This window comes from Elephas maximus, chromosome 1, assembly GCF_024166365.1.
Source record: "Elephas maximus indicus isolate mEleMax1 chromosome 1, mEleMax1 primary haplotype, whole genome shotgun sequence".
NCBI classification, from domain to species: domain Eukaryota; kingdom Metazoa; phylum Chordata; class Mammalia; order Proboscidea; family Elephantidae; genus Elephas; species Elephas maximus.
In genome coordinates this window covers 201,369,907-201,388,236 of record NC_064819.1, presented here as the reverse complement: position 1 = coordinate 201,388,236, position 18,330 = coordinate 201,369,907, and the positions used below count along the sequence as shown (strand labels likewise).

The following is an 18,330-nucleotide window of genomic DNA, read 5'->3' as shown; positions in this document are numbered from 1 at the left end:
GTATAGCAAACTGCCTACCTGGAGGAAATATAATTAATGTTTTTTCAAATGTGTCTGAACTGCATGAGCTCTCCTTCCTATTTCAGTGGCATCATTACACAGATATTTAGTAAGCCAACTAGAGGCTCTCAAGCTTTGATCTAGAAAATTGGTGATTTTATAGAAGTTCATTCTTAATACTAAGTGTTTTTTCACATATACTTCATGTTCTTTGTTACCTTCAATAATAGAGAGCTAAACCCTACAGGGCAGTTCTACTCTGTTCTGTAGAGTCACTATGAGTCAGAATCGACTGGATGGCACACAACAACAAAAGACTTTGAGACACTACGTAAACAAAACACCATGTGTATGGGGTGCATTTCCTTCTTTAATGCAATTTTAAACTAAAACTTTGAAATCTAAGCTTTCTTAAGAAAATTAAATTGCTGTATCTTTTCTTGCAAAGTTTATGCACTGAATCCTCACTCATACAAGGAAACTCATGGTAGATGATACCATATAGAAGCAACGCCTTCTGGTACTTTGAACACCCAGGTCCCTTTGGACAGGGCCAAGATGGATTCATGCTATGAAGGACTGCAGTACGGTGATGAGCTGTACAGAGATGTGGGGAAGGTACCTCTTGTCAGTAGTTCCCAAACTCATCTGCACAGTCGAATCACTTGGGACTCATTTAAATATTTCAGTGCCGAGGCCATATCTCAGACCAATTAAATCATAATCTCTGGGTGGGGGGCAGAGAGTGATGGACACAGGCATTATTATGTTTTCTGGTTTCCTAGGTGGTTCCAAACTGGAGGCAAGTTTTATGAACTTATATAGTCCTGTCCTTTGATAAAGACTAGGTAGCTTCCTTGTGATCATCTCGCAGAAGCTTGGAAGATTGTGGTTGAGGGTATGCGGATGCAAAGCATAACACCATGCAAAGCCGTTCAGAGTGACCATTTGATGTTTGAAGCAAGGGTTAGCATATGCCTAGACGTTTAAGATTGTTTTGTAAAATAGAAAAATAAGGTGGGTGTTTCTGGTATGGAAGCACTTCTGAAATGAGTTTAATGAGTTTGTTGCTAACTCTATTTTCTCAAATTTATTTGCAGAAACAAGAGCAGTAATTGAAGAAGTAAGGATAGTAGTCTGTTTTAAAACGTGGTCAACCAATAATCTTTCTCTCCGCCTCATAGCCTTCCAGCATTGCTATATAGCTTTTGTCACCTGGTACCATTTTCTTTATTTCTAAGCAACAAAAGTATTGCCTACACAAAGTCTAATAGTTATCATTTGTGTACAACCCCAGGTGAATAAAGGAATATGAATAAATGAAAGTCCTAGGTAATTCTGAGCATGTATTTAAGCCAAGAGAAATGTTCTGCTCTAAAACCTTTTTATTAGAATTAACAGTAACAAAATGGACTCCCTTGGTACTTGGAAAAATTCTCAAGCATCTTTTCAGCATGTAAATAGACATCTTTTCCCTTCCCTCTAAATTCCCCAGGTGGCGCAAACTGTTAAGCACTCAGCTATCTGAAAGGTTGGAACTTTAAACCCACCAAGAGGCATCTCGGCAGAAAGACCTGATGATCTGCTTCTGAAAGGTCACAGTCATGAAAACCTCATGGAGCACAGTTCTACTCTGCAGCACATAGGGTCACCAAGAGTCGGAATTGACTCCGTGGCAACCGTTTTGGTCTGCCATTCTGAAAGGTTATTAATAAGCAGTGAAATTCCCCAAAGCTATAAAGGAGGAAGAAGAGTAGCAGGAGTGGAGGATAATTAGTATTGTATTAGGGTGTGGATGGGATATTTACCAGTTGTTGACTCTGCTGTTGCTGCCAATTCCTTTCTGGGTACCAGGAGCAATTTCATGTGCTTGGCTGCTCCTCAGGAAATACCTGACGAATAGCTGTTGAGCAGTTAAGACCAGGAAGTCTTCTAGACTGGGTGTGAATTCAGCACTGCTTACTACTTATTGGAAACCCTGGTGGTGTAGTGGTTAAGTGCTACGGCTGCTAACCAAAGGGTCGGCAGTTCGAATCTGCCACGCACTGCTTGGAAACTCTATGGGGCAGTTCTACCCTGTCCTATAGGGTCGCTATGAGTCAGAATTGACTCGATGGCACTGGGTTTGGTTTTTGTTTGAACTACTTATTAGTTGTGTGGCCCTTGGCAAACTCCTTAGTGACCTTAGTGATGGTTTCGTTTTGTGAAGAAGGGGGTTAATGATATTTAACTCATGGGGTTTTTATGAGGATTAAATGGAATAAAATAAATAAATAAAATAAAATGGAATAGGCACGTAAAATTCTTAGCAGAGTATATGACACATTGTAAGTGCTTGTTAAATACGACGTACTATTATAATGCATCTTGGAGCCCTGGTGGCGCAGTGGTTCAGAGCTTGGCTGCTAACCAAAAGGTCGGCAGTTCAAATCCACCTTGGAAGCCCTATGGGGCAGTTCTGCTCTGTCCTGTAAGGTCACTGTGAGTTGGAATCGACTCAACAGCAGTGAAGTTTGGGTATTATAATGAATCAATCACTTAGAGAATTGTCAGAATTGTCAGAAGGATATACGAAGACAAATGTCCCAATTTTTCAGCTGAAGGAAAAAGTGTGTGCTAAACATATAATTGGAGAGATTGATAGCAATGTTTGAGAAAATTCGAGAGCAAACATTAAGCGGGTTGTAAGCACTTTGCAATCATTGAAGACTAGAGGCCAGCATGGTTTCAATAAACAAATTATACTGAGGAGACTGCATTCTTTTTGCATGTGATTTGCTGGACCTGTAGATCGTGTTATAAAATAAATGGTGCATCTGAATGATCGTAAGGAATTTTGCAGGGTTTCTTATGATATCCTTGTAGATGATGGGCTAATAAGGTCGAATTACTTATAATCATAAATATTTAAACATCCATACCCCAATGTTACCCCAATGTGTTGTTAGCATTCTGGCTACGTTAATTACTAGAATGAGTACTCAAAAGACAGTGACATATTAAAATAATGAAAGGAATCTAAAAGTTAAAAATTCAATGGGAATATAAGTAAAGTTCAGCACTTGGATAAAAAGTAGCTTTGTTTATGTAGAATGTTTAAAAGTTGGCTTAATTGGAATTCTTATGAAAAAGAGCTAAGTGTTAGTTCATTTTAAGCTCAATATGAGCCAATAGTATGTATGATGTGGCTGCTAAACATACAAATGCAATATTAGCCTGTAACTCTCTTGTTCATCAAAGAAAGTAATATTGACACTATACTCTGTGCTCATCTGACCACACTGGAGTATCCCTTCTAGGAATAGCATTTTTAAAGCACATGTGGGTAAACTAGAACATTCTAGAGGAGAACTATAAGTATAGTGAAACTTTTAGAAATCAGAGTATTTGAGGAATGGGGTAAATAGCTGGCAGTGGTTTGCCTAGAGAAAGAACAATTAAATCACAATCATTGTCTTTGAAATAGTGGACAGTCTTTCCCAAGAAATATGGGTTAGATGCTGTCTATTAGGCTCCAGAGAGAAGGAGAAAGAAAAAAGACTCAATTACTATACATTAAAGGTTAGAAGATTTTGGCTTACTGTAAGAAAGAAATTTCTGACAATCAGAGGCATTAAACTTGAATGCATTGCCTTGAGCTTGTCACTGGAAGCATTAAAGCAAACACTGTGAACATTTCTTAAAAAAATATTTTTGAGATACATACTCCTTTGGTGGGATCTGAAATTAGGTATCATTCAGGCTGTCTTCCAACTTACCTGTGATGTGAAAATAGCTTTACTTCACATTCATGCTTCTCGGTTGTTCAGGAAATGAATGGGAGGGAAGATATTAGCAACTACAAAGTTGACCATGCAGTTTTTTAACCAGCCTCAAGAAGTTCTGGTTTGTGTGGATAGGTCTACAATGAATGTTACAAAGGTTATGAGGAAATTTAATATATAATATTAATATATAATTAATATAAATATGTATTTAATATATAATAACTGTTATATACCTCAGTATATTTGAATTATGTATAATGAATATATTACTTTGAAATCTGGAAACATAAAGAAAAAGAATTTTATGACTTGTATATATGGTACTTAAAAAGCGAGAATTCAGAGAGCTTCAGGAGCAAAGATGAGTATAAAGTTGGTGAGTTTCTGGAAAGCCCTGGTTAGAGCATTGTTTTGACATATCTAAGAACATCCTACATATTCTCTGCCTCCTGACTTCCCACCCAGATGTCTAGTTAGGCATCTCAGACTTAATTTGATTCACTCGCAACCTGATTCCTTCCCAGTCTTTCCCCTTTCAGTAAATAGCACCATCTAGTAGCTCAAGTGAAAAATTTAAGTCACCCTTGTTTCTTCTCGTTCCTTCACCCCACATGTAAAAGCCATCTTCAGGTTCTGCTGACTCTTCCTACAAATTAAATCTAAAACTTACCCACTTCTCTCCAGTTTACTACCACCATTCAAGTGCAAGCCACTGCAAGAGACTCCTGAGTGCTTCCTGATTACCACTCATATTCCCCCTTCTCTTCATTCTCACACAGTAGCCACAGTAGTATGTATATATTTTTATGTGAATCAGAGTATTTCACTCTCTGCTTAAAGCTCAAATGACTTTCATATAAACTTAATGTTAAATTCCCTAGTGGCTCAGTGGTTAAGAGCTCAGCTGCTAGCCAAAAGTCAGCAGTTCGAACCCACCGGCTGCTCCTCTGAAACCTTATGGGGCAGTTCTGCTCAGTCTTGCAGGGTTGCTATGAGTTGGCATTGACTTGATGGCAACAGGCTTGGTTTGGTTTGGTTTTATACTAACTTGTTGGAAATGAAGAAGGACCAGTAGTTGGAAAATATGCCTCAGTGATAGAAATGATGCTGGAGATCGCATGGTATAATTTTGCAAGACCAATGACTTCTTCTTTGCAAATACCTTTTTCAGCAACATAAACGGTGACTATATACATAGACTCTGCCAGATGGAATACACAGAAATCAAGTCGACTACATCTGTGGAAAGAGATTATGGAAAAGGTCAATATTATCAGTCAGAACAAGGCCAGGGGCCAACTGTGAAACATCAATTCCTCATATGCAAATTCATGTTGAAGCTGAAGAAAAGTAGAACAAGTCCACGAGAACCAAGTATGACCTTGAGTGTATCCCACCTGAAATTAGAGACCATCTGAGGAATAGATTTGACACATTGGACACTAATGACCGAAGACCAGATGAGTTGTGGAATGACACGAGGACATCATCCATGAAGAAAGCAAGAGGTCATTAAAAGACAGGAAAGAAAGAAAAGACAAAAGTGGATATCAGAAGATACTCTGAAACCTGCTCTTGAACGTTGAGTAACTAAAGCAAATGGAAGAAATTATGAAGTAAAAGAGCTGAACAGAAGATTTCAAAGAGGGGCTCAAGCTCAAGAAGACACAGTATTGTAATGAAATATGTAAAGATCTGGAGTTAGAAAACCAAAAAGGAAGAACATGCTCGGCATTTCTCAAGCTGAAAGAACTGAAGGAAAAATTCAAGCCTCAAGTTGCAATATTGAAGGATTCTACAGGGAAAATATTAAACGATGCAAGAAGCTTCAAAAGAAGCTGGAAGGAATGCACAGAGTCACTAGACCAGAAAGAATTGGTTGACGGTCAACCATTTCAGGAGGTAGCATATGATCAGGAACCGATGGTACTGAAGGCAGAAGTCCAAGCTGCACTGAAAGCATTGGTGAAAAATAAGGCTCCAGGAATTGACGGGATACCAGTTGAGATGTTTCAACAAATGGATGCAGCACTGGAAGTGCTCACTCCTTTATGCCAAGAAATTTGGAAAATAGCTACCTGGCCAACCAGCTGGAAGAGATCCATATTTATGCCTATTCCAAAGAAGGGTGATCCAACCGAATGTAGAAATTATCAAACAGTATTGTTAATATCACATGCAAGTAAAATTTTGCTGAAGATCATTCAAAAGCAGCTGCAGCAGTATATTGACAGGGAACTGCCAGAAATTCAAGCCCCATTCAGAAGAAAACATGGAACATGGGATATCATTGCTCATGTCAGATGGATCCTGGCTGAAAATGGAGAAGACCTGGAAGATGTTTACCTGTGTTTTATTGACTGTGCAAAGGCATTCATTCAGCTCTGTGGATCATAACAAATTATGGATAACATTGAGAAGAATGGGAATTCCAGAACACTTAATTGTGCTCATGAGGAACCTGTGCATAGAGCAAGAGGCAGTCTTTCGAAAAGAACAAGGGGGTACTATGTGGTTTAAAGTCAAGAAAGGTGTGTGTCAGGGTTGTGTCTTTTCACCATACTTATTCAATCTGTATGCTGAGCAAATAAACCAAGAAGCTGGAATATAAGAAGGAGAATGGGGCCTCAGGATTGGAGGAAGACTCATGAACAACCTGCATTACGCAGATGACACAACTTTGCTTGCTGAAAGTGAAGAGGACTTGAAGAACCTACTGATGGAGATCAAAGCCTACAGCCTTCAGTATGGATTATACCTCAACATAAAGAGAATAGAAATCCTCACAACTGCACCAATAAGCAACATCATTATAAATGGAGAAAAGATTGAGGGTGTCAAGGATTTCATTTTACTTGGATCCACAATCAACACCGATGGAAGCAGCAGTCAAGAAATCGAACAATGCACTGCACTGGGCAAATCTTCTGCGAAAGACCTCTTTAAAGTGTTGAAAAGCAAAGATGTCACCTTGAAGACTAAAGTGTGCCTGACCCAAGCCATAGTATTTTCAGTTGCATCATATGCATAACAATGAATGAGGAAGAAGAACTGATGCCTTTGAATTATCGTGTTGGGGAAGAATATTGAATATACCATGGACTGCCAAAAGAATGAACAAATCTCTTAGAAGAAGGACAGCCAGAACTCTCCTTAGTAGCAAGGATGGTGAAATTAAGTCTCACATACTTTGGACGTGTTATCAGGAGGGACCAGTCCCTGAAGAAGGACATCATGCTTGGGTCAGCAAAAAAGAGGAAGACCTTCAACAAGACGGATTCACACAGTGGCTGCAACTGTGGGCTCAAGTGTGACAATGATTGTGAGGATGTCACAGGACAGGGCAGTGTTTCGTTCTCTTGTACATATGGTTGCTGTGAATTGGAACCAACTCGACAGTACCTAACAACAACACTGACTTATAAGGTACCACAATATCTGGGGCCTCATCGGATCCCCATTTAGCCACACTGGCTTTCATTTTAGGAGCTCTGATGGCACAGTGGTTAAGCACTCGGCTGCTAATTAAAAGGTTGGCAATTTGAACCCACCAGCTGCTCCACGGGAGAAAGATGTGGCAGTCTGCTTCCGTAAAGATTACAGCCTTGGAAACCTTATGGGGCAGTTCTATTCTGTGCTGTAGGGTAGCCATGAGTCTATAGGTTTGGCTTTTATTTGCTTCATCAAACTGGGTAGACCTACTCTCCAGGCCCTTTTCAATCACTACTCTCTTTTTCTGGCATCTACTTCCTCCACAACTTTGCATGACTGGCTCTAAATTGTTTCCTGCCTTAACTGTCCCTGCCTCAGTGATGACTTTTCTTATCACCCATCCTCCTGGTTCTCTCAATAACCTGTTTTATTTTCATCTAAGCACTTATTACACAGATTTTTAGGTTATATTTTTACTTTTTTTTTTTAATTGCTCCTCCCACAGCTGAACTCTAATATTCATTGTAGTAGGGATCTTGTCTACTAACCTGTGTAATTATCCTCAGTCCTGCAGCAGGAAGAAAAGAATAGAGGGCAGAGAAGCAAGGATAGGGAAGGTGAGAAACGGAAGGAGAGTGGGAGGAAAAAAGAAAGGAAGGAAGGAAAGAGGGAAGAATGGAAGGAGAGAGGGGAGGAGGGAGGAAGGAATGAATCACCTTTCTCTTCAAAATTTATTTCTTGCATATAATGATCATGGACCGTTAAGAGAAGTCATCTAAAAAGGATGAAAGTAAAATAGTATCTTATTTAAATGGTGAAAGCTGAAACTTTTTTTCCACTGAAGTTAATTGTGGAGATAAAGAGTCTAAATTCTAATTTTAATTTACATCATTTCTCTGATAATTCTGTAATTATAGCAAAGTATTAAATGACTTGACATGAAAACTAAAATGAAATGATTTTCTGTGGAAGAAAATTCAAGGCACGTGCTTGTAGAAGATGGCACTTAGGGAACAGTTTGCTCAGATGGTCCTGTCCTTGGAAGGCCAGCTACAGGGTTCTTTGGCATTCTGGTAGGTATTCAGCAGATCCTTTGGAAACGCTGGTGGCATAGTGGTTGAGAGCTATGGCTGCTAACCAAAAGGTCAGCAGTTCAAATCCACCAGGTGCTCCTTGGAAATCCTATGGAGCCGTTCTACTCTGTCCTTTAGGGTTGCTATGAGTCGGAATCAACTTGATGGCAATGGATTTGGTTTGGCTTTTTGGTTTTATTAGACCTAGAGCTTTCAGTTGTAGCTGAAGTGGTTCCTAGAATGCATCCCTTTCACTGCAATTTCTAACATTAGTGAAGAAATAACATTAAAATTAACTTTTATTGAAATTTGAAATTGTGTTTATATAGTTTATGCAGCTTTATGATATTTTTAGGATCAAAGATTCTCTTTAACACAAAAATATTTTTTATTATAGTATCAATATTCTTAAGCCACCATAACACTTATTATAGAAATTGATATTACAAACAGACATGTTTGAAGTAATAAGGCTTTTGAGATTTAGAAAAAGAAGAAAAACTACAAGCACCTGTTGAAGAAAATGATGACAGATGGTAACATTTCTCTCAAGGTTCCCTCTGCAGCTGTGCTTACATTCTGCTCTCCAAGGCCTCACCAAGAGCTATTCACATCTTTTATTACACCCCTAAGAATTTTCACTTCATCCTGTTTAACATAGCACCAGTCAAAGCTTTTTTCTGTAGCAGAGATTTTATTCATGAGAGAGGCGGGAAAACAAAGACTAACAATGAGTGAGAATCAGTTTAACATCTGTGTAATCATGTTTTTTATCAAGAGGTCACAGCAATCTTGTAGATGATAGAAGCTAGCTCTTCTGGAATGTTATTTTAGCTTGAAAGTGGCAGTCAGTATTCATGCCGTCATGCTAAGTGACAAATGTCAACTTCCTGCCAACTTCTGCTGATGCTGACTTACTTTATTGTTGCCACACAGTATTTTAAACCTCAATTATGTATTTCATGATTTTTTTCAAAGCAAAACATTCACAATAAAAAAAGGTCTTGTGAGAACACGGTTCCAAAATAATATTTTTATGACTCTACTTGAGATTAGCTTATTAAAAAAAAAAAATTACTGGAGTCTAATTATCAACTCAGATGTTCAAGGATAACAGATAATATTTTGTCTAGAAAAAGTATAAACAAGTTAGATATATGATCAGTATAATTGCAATAAAATGAAAAATTATACCTCATCAATAATTCATATTAAAGCTGATCATAGAACAGATATTTGAGTTAGAATATGATTGAGATTCACATATAGCCGTTTGTATGGTATAACATTACTTCACATTTCACTTTACAGAACATGAAACTAAATTACTGCAAAGGGTAGTGATTTCTGAATGTCAGCTTCTATATTTATAACAATTTATAAATATCTATCTTTTTATTCTTAAATGCCTATCAAATCTCTACAGAGTCATGATTCCCTGAGTCCCCACCAATCCTCTTACTGCTACAAAGTCTATTTTTAATGACTTTTAATTAGAGCCTACTTTTATTTATAAGTATGCTTATAATTATACAGTATATTTAGTATATGTACCATACAATTGAATTTTTGTAATGGCTATGACATCAGACTATGACAGTGAAGCTACTTTAAAAGTCTCGGAATACCAAGCCCTGTAGGAAGATGGCCTGAATGGCCTTAACCATGGATATACGGTAGAGCTGCAAATGGTTCCATTTGCTAAATGGGGCTGGGAATAGAGGTGAGGAAGCCATTAGGTTCTAATTCTGAAGGAGAAAATCAGATATAATAAAAGTGACCTGGAAAATTTCCTAAAGTATTTCATCCGTACAGTATGGCTTAAAAACAACAACAAAATACCTGTTGCTGTCAAATCAATTCTGACTCATAGCAACCCTATAGGACAGAGTCAAGAACTGCCCCATAGAGTTTCCAAGGAGCACCTTGTGGATTTGAACTGCTGAACTTTTGGTTAGCAGCTGTAGCTCTTAACCACTACATCACCAGGGTTTCCAGCAGTATGGTTTAGTGAATATAAATTTCTAGGTGACTTTTTATCAATACTCAAACTCTTAATTAGTCAGTAGTTTACTGTGTAAGTTTCATTGTCCGGCATTTTACTAGAGGATGATAGTGACAGTTAAGGATTGAATTGTGTCCTCCCAAATACGTGTTGGAATCCTAACCCCTGTATCTGTGGATGCAGTCCCATTTGGAAATAGGGTTTTTTTTTGTATTAATGAGGTCATATCAGTTTAGGGGTGTGTCTTAAACCTTATCACTTTTGAGATATAAAAAAGCAGATTAGACACAGAGAAGCAAGGACAAATGAGGGAAGACAGGTGTCATGTGAAGATCCCCAAGGACTGAGGAACAAAAGCTGAAAGAGACAAAGATCTTTCCCCAGTGCTGACAGGGAGAACAAGCCTTCCCCTAGAGCTGGTGCCCTGAACTCAGACTTCTAGCCTCCTGAACTGTGAGAAAATAAATTTCTGTTCGTTAAAGGCATCAGTTTGTGGTATTTCTGTTACAGCAGCACTAAGAAACTAAGACAGTGACTTAATAGCTAGCTATCCATTTGATTGTCCACTTGGACAATGTTTATTCATAAACTGTAAAAACCAAATGAAAGCCATTGCTGTTGAGTCGATTCTGACTCATAGTGATCCTGTAGGACAGAGTAGAACTGCCCCATAGGGTTTCCAAGGAGCAGTTGATGGATTCGAACTGCTGAGCTTTTGGTTATCAGCCAAGTTCTTAATCATTGCACCAGCAGACTGTAAGGAAGCCCTTAAATTCATTAAATATATTTTTAGATTGAGTCAGTCTGCAGTTAGGATTTTAGGACTGAGTGTTCTTTGAGTGGCTTTCTTTCTTTTCCTGTCTTCTTTCCTCCTTCATTTCCCTCCTCCCTCCCTTCTTTTCTCCCTCACAGCATGGAAAGTTGAATTGTATGAAATTGGGACTAATAGTTTGTTGGGTTTTTTTTGCCTTTTTCTCTTGCCTCATTTAATTGTCTTTTAAGATTTGCCAGTGTGCCATTTTTACTGTATAATACCGACACCATCAAGGCAGTGTTTAATTATAGCCCATGAATTTTCTTAATATAGACTGGAGGAAGAAAAGAGCTTGGCTGCTAACCAAAAGGTTGGCAGTTCAAATCCACCAGCCGCTCCTTGGAAACCCTATGGGGCAGTTCTACTCTGTTCTATAGGGTTACTATAAGTTGGAATCGACTTGATGGCAACAAGTTTGTTTCTTTGAGGGGTTTGGGGAAATAGTTTGCTCCCATCAAGTTAAACTGTTCCCATACTACAAAAATGTAAAAATCGGATGATGGCTCTTGTGTTCTTACCTTTTACTTTCAGAATTATCTCCTTACTTAGATTTGGCAAAAGGAAAACCAGGATGCTATGTATTTTTTTTTTTTTTAACACATATTTAATGAGCATCTGCAGTGTGCAAGTCACTCTCTTAGGCCTGGGAGTGTAAATTAACGTTAGAAACATTCTGAGACATGGTTTCTGTCTTTCAGATTTTTTTTTTTAATAAATGGTTAGGGAAGGCCTCCTTTTGCAAAGAGATTCCAAAGAGTCATTGCCTGCATAAGCTCTTTATTCTAAACACTGATGTCAGCCTTGTTAGATTCATGTCCATTTAGGGGCTAAAAGGTCCTAACGATGTACTCAGATTTCCGTGCCAGATGTGTCTACATGACAGATCGTGCCGACCCAAACTCATCGCAGCATCTGGTTAAATACATTCCACACCAGGTTTTAACCATATGTAAATACTATTGAGAACAAGTGGGAAAATAATGTGTTGTTCTCCCTCTGTTCCATTTGCAATGTAAACAACTTTTGTAAGTGTACAAATTTATAACTGGACTAAATAACATGATTAGCTGCCTATTTTCTAGGCAGTTACCACATGATTGACAAGGTAATGCCTTGTGCAGAATATATTGCGTGCTACATGGGAATGAGAATAGAGGAATAGGGATTCACACAGAGAGCGATCACTTCTAATAGGAATGATCAATGAAGACTTCATAGAGGAGATAGATGCATGATCTTTGAAGAGAAGGAAGAGATTCAGTGGGTGGAGTTAGTGGAGAGGATATTTCAGTGGAAGGAAGAGAATAGGAGAGGTCCAGAGGAAGAATGGGAACAAAAGCAAATAGCTGGAAAAGGGGAGAGTATTTGAGGGGAATGATGAAAATCAAAGAAGTCATGTGTTGAGATTAATAGAGATAACTTGGAAAGCCAGATAAGTCTAAAATTCAGGGACTGTTGAATCTAAATTATAGGACTTTGTACTATATATACTATTGAATAAAATGTAATCACACATTGAGAGCGATTTTCTCAGTAATGTAATGAAAATTAATGACACAATGAGAGCGATTTTCAAGGAAAACCTTGACAGAAGTATGTAGGTGATAGGATCTGAGCTGAGATAGGAGGAAGTAGTGGCGGAGTAGAAGTAAAAGGTGGGTTATTTTTTCAAACCAAGAACAGCCAGAAAAAACAGGGGATATTTGTGGAAGTGTAAGTAAGACGGAAAGAAGTTAAAGAAGACTTCAGTTTTGAATTTGGATGGTTGGGAGAATAGTAATATAATTAAAGAAAATCAGGAAAACTAGTCTTACAGGTAAAGGGTAAACGTAATTTTGGATATGTATTTGAAATGACAAGATTTCCAATTGAAGGTATCCAATAGACTGGGATTTGTGGTCCTCAATGGAGTAATAATTTGAAAAACGAGATTCCCAAAGGATGAAATAAGACAGAAGAGTATAATGTCATAGATTGAATCATGTCCCCCACAAAATATATGTCAACTTCGTTAGGTCATGATCCCTAGTATTGTGTAGTTGTCCTGCATTTTGTGATTTTCCTATGTGTTATAAATCATAAACTCTGCCTGTGGTTAAAGAGGGTTAGGGTGGGATGTAACACCCTTGCTCAGGTCACATCCCTGAGCCAATGTAAAGGGAGTTTCCCTGGTGTGTGGCCTGCACCACCTTTTACCTTACAAGAGATAAAAGGAAAGGGAAGCAAGCAGAGAGTTGGGGACCTCATACCACCAAGTAGGCAGCACCAAGATCAGAGCATATCTTTTGGACCTGGGGTCCCTGCACTGAGAAGCTCCTAGTCCAAGGGGAGACTGATGACAAGGACCTTCCTCCAGAGCTGACAGAGAAAGCCTTCCCCTGAAGATGACACCCTCAATTTGGGCTTGTAGCCTACCGGGCTGTGAGAGAATAAATTTCTCTTCGTTAAAGCTATCTGCTTGTGGTATTTCTGTTATAGCAGCACTAGATGACTAAGACAAATTTCAAGGATAGAACTTTTAAACTCATAGATAGAGAATGGGAGGAAAAATAGGGCCAGGGAATAACAGAGACAAACTGACAGAGGCAGACAGTCAACAATGGGGCTTTCTGGAAGTGAGGAATATAAACAAACATCCTTGCCTTGTTCCCAAACAGAGTGGAAGATTTCAGCCTTTCATTTTAAGTATGATGTTAGTTGTGGGTTTTTCATAGGTTTTTATAATGTCGGAGAAGCAGTCTTCTATGCCTAGTTTACTGGAGATTTTACCCTGAATTACTGATGTTTTCAAATGGGTTTTTGCATCTATTTGGATGATTTTTTTTTTTTTTTAAGTCTTTTGAGATGGTGAATTGCCCTGATTGGCTTTGCACTGTTGAATCAACTCTGCGTTTCTGAAATAAACCCTACTTGGTCACGATATTTTATTATCCTTTTTTGGGGGGGAGGTTCTTTTTTTTTTAGGTTCTTTTTGCTAATGTATATTTTTAAGAAAATCTACATCTAGGTCCAAGAGGGATATCGTGTGAGGTACTGTCAAGCTGGTTGCAACTCAAAGTGACCATATAAACAGAGTAGAACTACACAACAGGGTTTCCAAGGAGCGGCTGGTAGATTTGAACTGCATACCTTTTGGTTAGCAGCCGAGTTCTTATCCACTCCACCACCAGGGCTTCTTTAGGTTAGTAAAAAAAAAAAAAGTCAAGTGCAAATCGGGGACCTGTTTTTTGGCATAAAGGTGTACAAAATATTATTAATCTTTTAATGTCTGTAGGATTTACTGTGAAGTTTTTCTTTTGTTTCATTTACATCTTTCTATTTATATTTGTCACATCTTTGTTTTATTTTTCTCTTTTCCTACTTTTAGAATGATTGTTTTTTATGACTTCATAAGCTGGTTTTTTTTTTCTAAGATAGAAAGAAGCTCTCATGTATCAATGTATCATAACTGAAATTCTCAATGAAGTGAAATGTGAGATCCTAAGCTGAGGGTGGTGAAATTTTGGCATCTTGTATAGATAGGGTTTAGGATACTTATTCTGGGAGGTCTCCTGGGAAATAAGAAAGTGATTAATACGTGGACTTCTAAACATTAGTGAGGGCTTGGCTAAAGGAAACATGTAAATAATAATACTATTTGGATGGCTAAGGTATACTATGACCAAATCTGAAGAAGTATTTCTAAAATAGACCCTAAAATTTTTGAAAATGTGAAAATTTTGTAATGGAATGACAGTGGTGGTTAGGGCATTTCACATTTCAATTTTAGTTTTAGTACAATTTAACCATTTTTCCCCTCACTAAGTTTGAAGAGATCAGTCTTTTCTGGGCAAACATGTTTGTCCAGGAGCCCAAAATTTGAAGTAATTGGCAGCCGTCTTTTCTAAGTGTTGAGCACTTAGTTTATACAGGGCAGATGAGCTGGAGCGGAGATCTTCAATAACAGTTGAGTGGAGTTTCTACCATTTCGTTATATCTAAGTTCTCTGAAAAGCCAGAAAATGGTGACATAGCAGGAAGGACTTGGTATTGTTGAATCGAAATAGAGTTAATGGAAAATTGTTATGCCAGCTGGATATTTTGTGGGATTAACGGTTTTGAAAATGTATTTGCAAGACTAGGATGATTATTCTTCTCCTTGAACTGATTATAATTTGTATTCTCTTTGTTTATAAAAACTGTGATTACTTGAATCCTGTAATGAAACAGGAGTTCAGTATAAAGGCACAGTTGAACTAAATCCCTCTTTGTCCACTGGCATGATTATTTCATTTACAGATGGAAAATCTATGTGATAAAAAATGAGAAAATCACCATATGATAGGAATATTTCATTTGAATTATTTTCACTCTTATAGCCTGGTTCTCAGAATAATTTTTTTTTTTTTTTTACAATCCCAATTTTAGCAATAGAAAAGGTAACATATTGATGTACGTAAGTATTTTCTATAGGTATAGAAAATAAACTGAATCCATCCTATTCCAAAAGTGGCCACTATGGTGCAGAACAGTGAAGAAGGATATAGACACTCTGGGGTCAGACTGCCTGGGCTTGCATACTTACTATTTAACAGCTGTGCAATCCTGGGCAAGTTGCCTAACCTCTTTGTGTTTCAGTGTCTCCACCTGTAAAATAGGAAAGCAGTTTTATCTCATAGACTCAATGTGAAAATTAAATGAGTTCATATATGCAAGATGCTTCGAACAGGGTTTGCGCACAGTATGTACTCAATAAGCTGTAGTTGCTGGTGAGGTAAAGAAAGGTTAGGCTCTGTGTATTGCCGATAACGTGGAGTTTTGACATATTGAAGAATATCTGGATCTGGTACCCTAGATGTCAAATTTATACCTACTTGATAAACACCTTAAAAAGGGTCATAGGAATAAAAATGCCAGATGCCAGTCATTTGAGTATGACTATTATAGACAATTCTTTTCTTTTATATTGTATTTTCTCTGCCAAGCATAGCAATCATTTTTTCAAATGCAAATTTAATGTTAGTAAAATTAATTATAATTACGTTTCAGCATGTATATTCTAAATCAACTCTTGGTAATTTTTGAAAATAAAATATTGTGTACTGAAAAACCAGAATAATGAAGGCAAATTTTGTGTTTTCTGTAAGTGAGGAAAATTAACCGCATGATTTTTATAACTCTTAACACAGCAAGCTTATGGTAAAAAGTATAGGGAAGTATTTTGGGAAAAAAAATCATATTGCAAAAAAGGAAAGGAAATTAGCATTGAAAGAGCACTAACCATAGTAGGCATTTTTTCTCATATATGATTTCAGTTATCTTTTAGATCTATAAAATGGCATATATTATCCCCATTTTACTAATGTTAATACTAAATCTCACAGCTGATGACTTCAACAGTTCTTCAGGATTATTTGGGAATAGAGCTGGGGGTCAAAGCCCACACTCTCTCCATTGCCCTCTGCTGCCTCCCGGAAGTGCTGTGTACATCATTGAATGAGTTTAGCATAGAAAATTATGGCAGATCTAAAAATGAAACTACCTTATTTTTTAATATCTTGTAATTCAAGTAGTTTTGTTTCCTTTCATATTTTTTCCATTGCATTTAATTTTAATAAGCATGTGTCATAAGTCATAATAAAACAGCCCATGACTATAGGATGGGTCTCCGTGCTTTTATGAGTGGTGAAGGGAAGTTCCCCCTAGAGTATAATAGTGGGAAGATTGTTGGCCTGGTTCTGGCTAGTTCAACCTGGGGCAAGACATTTAGCCATGCTGAAGGTCTTCTTTTCATTTGTACAATGAAGGAAAAAGCACCCAGTGATCTCGAAGATTTGTTCTTTCCACCTCTAGTGTTCTCTGATATTATGAACCTACAGTTCCTTTTCCTAGAGGGACAGAAATCCAGATACGGACCAATTTCCTCTGGAACTGATTCCTTACTAGAGATGCTGCAGCCCCTTGGAAATTCCCAGTATTTATAAAATGACTTTAGATGCAGAATTGTGTAACAAGCAAACCTAGAACAATTTTTTTAGATGCTATAAATACTCTTAATCTAAATTCTTTTCATTCCAAATTTAGGGTATCTTGATTTTTCTTTTCTATGTTTTCCACAGGATTATTTTACAGATGCAAACAGAGAGTTGAAAAAAGATGCTCAGCAAGATTACCGCCTAGAATACGCCATGGAAAATAGCACACACACAGTAATTGAATTTACCAGAGAATTGCATACATGTGACATAAACGACAAGAGAATAACGGTAAGGAACCCATGAGTGAAAGTATGCATGAATAAATGATACCTTTATACTTGTGGTGCACTCTATAGAATGAAAGGAACAAATATTTAATAATAATAATCTTTGACAAAGAAAATCACATAATGTCTTTTTGGGAATATTTCTGAAATCACTTTAGAAGCCACAAAAAAATCTGACTACAAAAATCTCAATAAAGACAATTTTTATGAGAATCTAAAATTTTGAAGAGCCCTTTAAACCTAGTGTACTTGTGTCTATAAGAAGTTTTTAGAACAATCTTTATAATGTTTGAAAATAGTGGGTAAAAGTTGGAGGAACTGTATTATACAACAGAGAATTATGGTCGGAAAACATTAGGATATAATTCATCTGATTTATAACTGATTCATTTACATAAATTTAGTTTCTGATTAAAATTGCCTACTGGTGTATTTTATAAGATTTCTTATTTTAAAACTTCATGTAAAAATTGGTATCTTTATGCATATGCAAATTAATATTTAGAGGCTATATAATTCCTGTGATACTTTGGAAGTTTCCACAAATTGCTTGGATCAATTTCATTTTTGTATAGACCAATAAAATTATTATTTTTTTTATTTCATAAGTTAAAGCTTTAGAAACGGGAATGTAAACCTGAAGCTGTTCAGATTGACATGCAGCATAAAGAATAAAAGAGGAAGAAAAGAAAAATACATGCAAAGACATGGATCGCGTTTGATGTAATATAAAGTGCAATTATATTTTAATTGGAATAATAATTACAGTCATTTGATTTATTAAAAAAATATAGCAAAGAGAAGGCTTAAATAGGTTTTGCTTTATTGTTTTTTTTTTTTCTCCCCCAAAGTTCTTATTACAGATCTGACAAAAACACTTCTGTCTGTGGGAGGACTGAGCAGTTTCTTTGTACCCCAGCAGATCCTTCCCCCAACCCTTTGGGCAACCTTTCTGTTTAAAGGAAACAGACTTCACCTGACAGTAGTTTCCCTAGA

General features: G+C 37.2%; 1 protein-coding gene across 2 annotated transcripts in view; it reads left to right on the top strand.

Moving 5' to 3' along the window:
* Window positions 1–18,330, top strand: part of MOXD1 (monooxygenase DBH like 1) — a 118,165-nt gene that overhangs the window by 10,528 nt on the left and 89,307 nt on the right. For both annotated transcript variants that reach the window (XR_007519288.1, XM_049900946.1), the window contains exon 2: window positions 17,189–17,335. Coding sequence is in view for 1 of the 2 variants with exons in the window: in XM_049900946.1 (XP_049756903.1) it covers window positions 17,189–17,335 (147 nt within the window). In the remaining variant the exon portion in view is untranslated. The remainder of the gene's footprint in view (window positions 1–17,188; window positions 17,336–18,330) is intronic.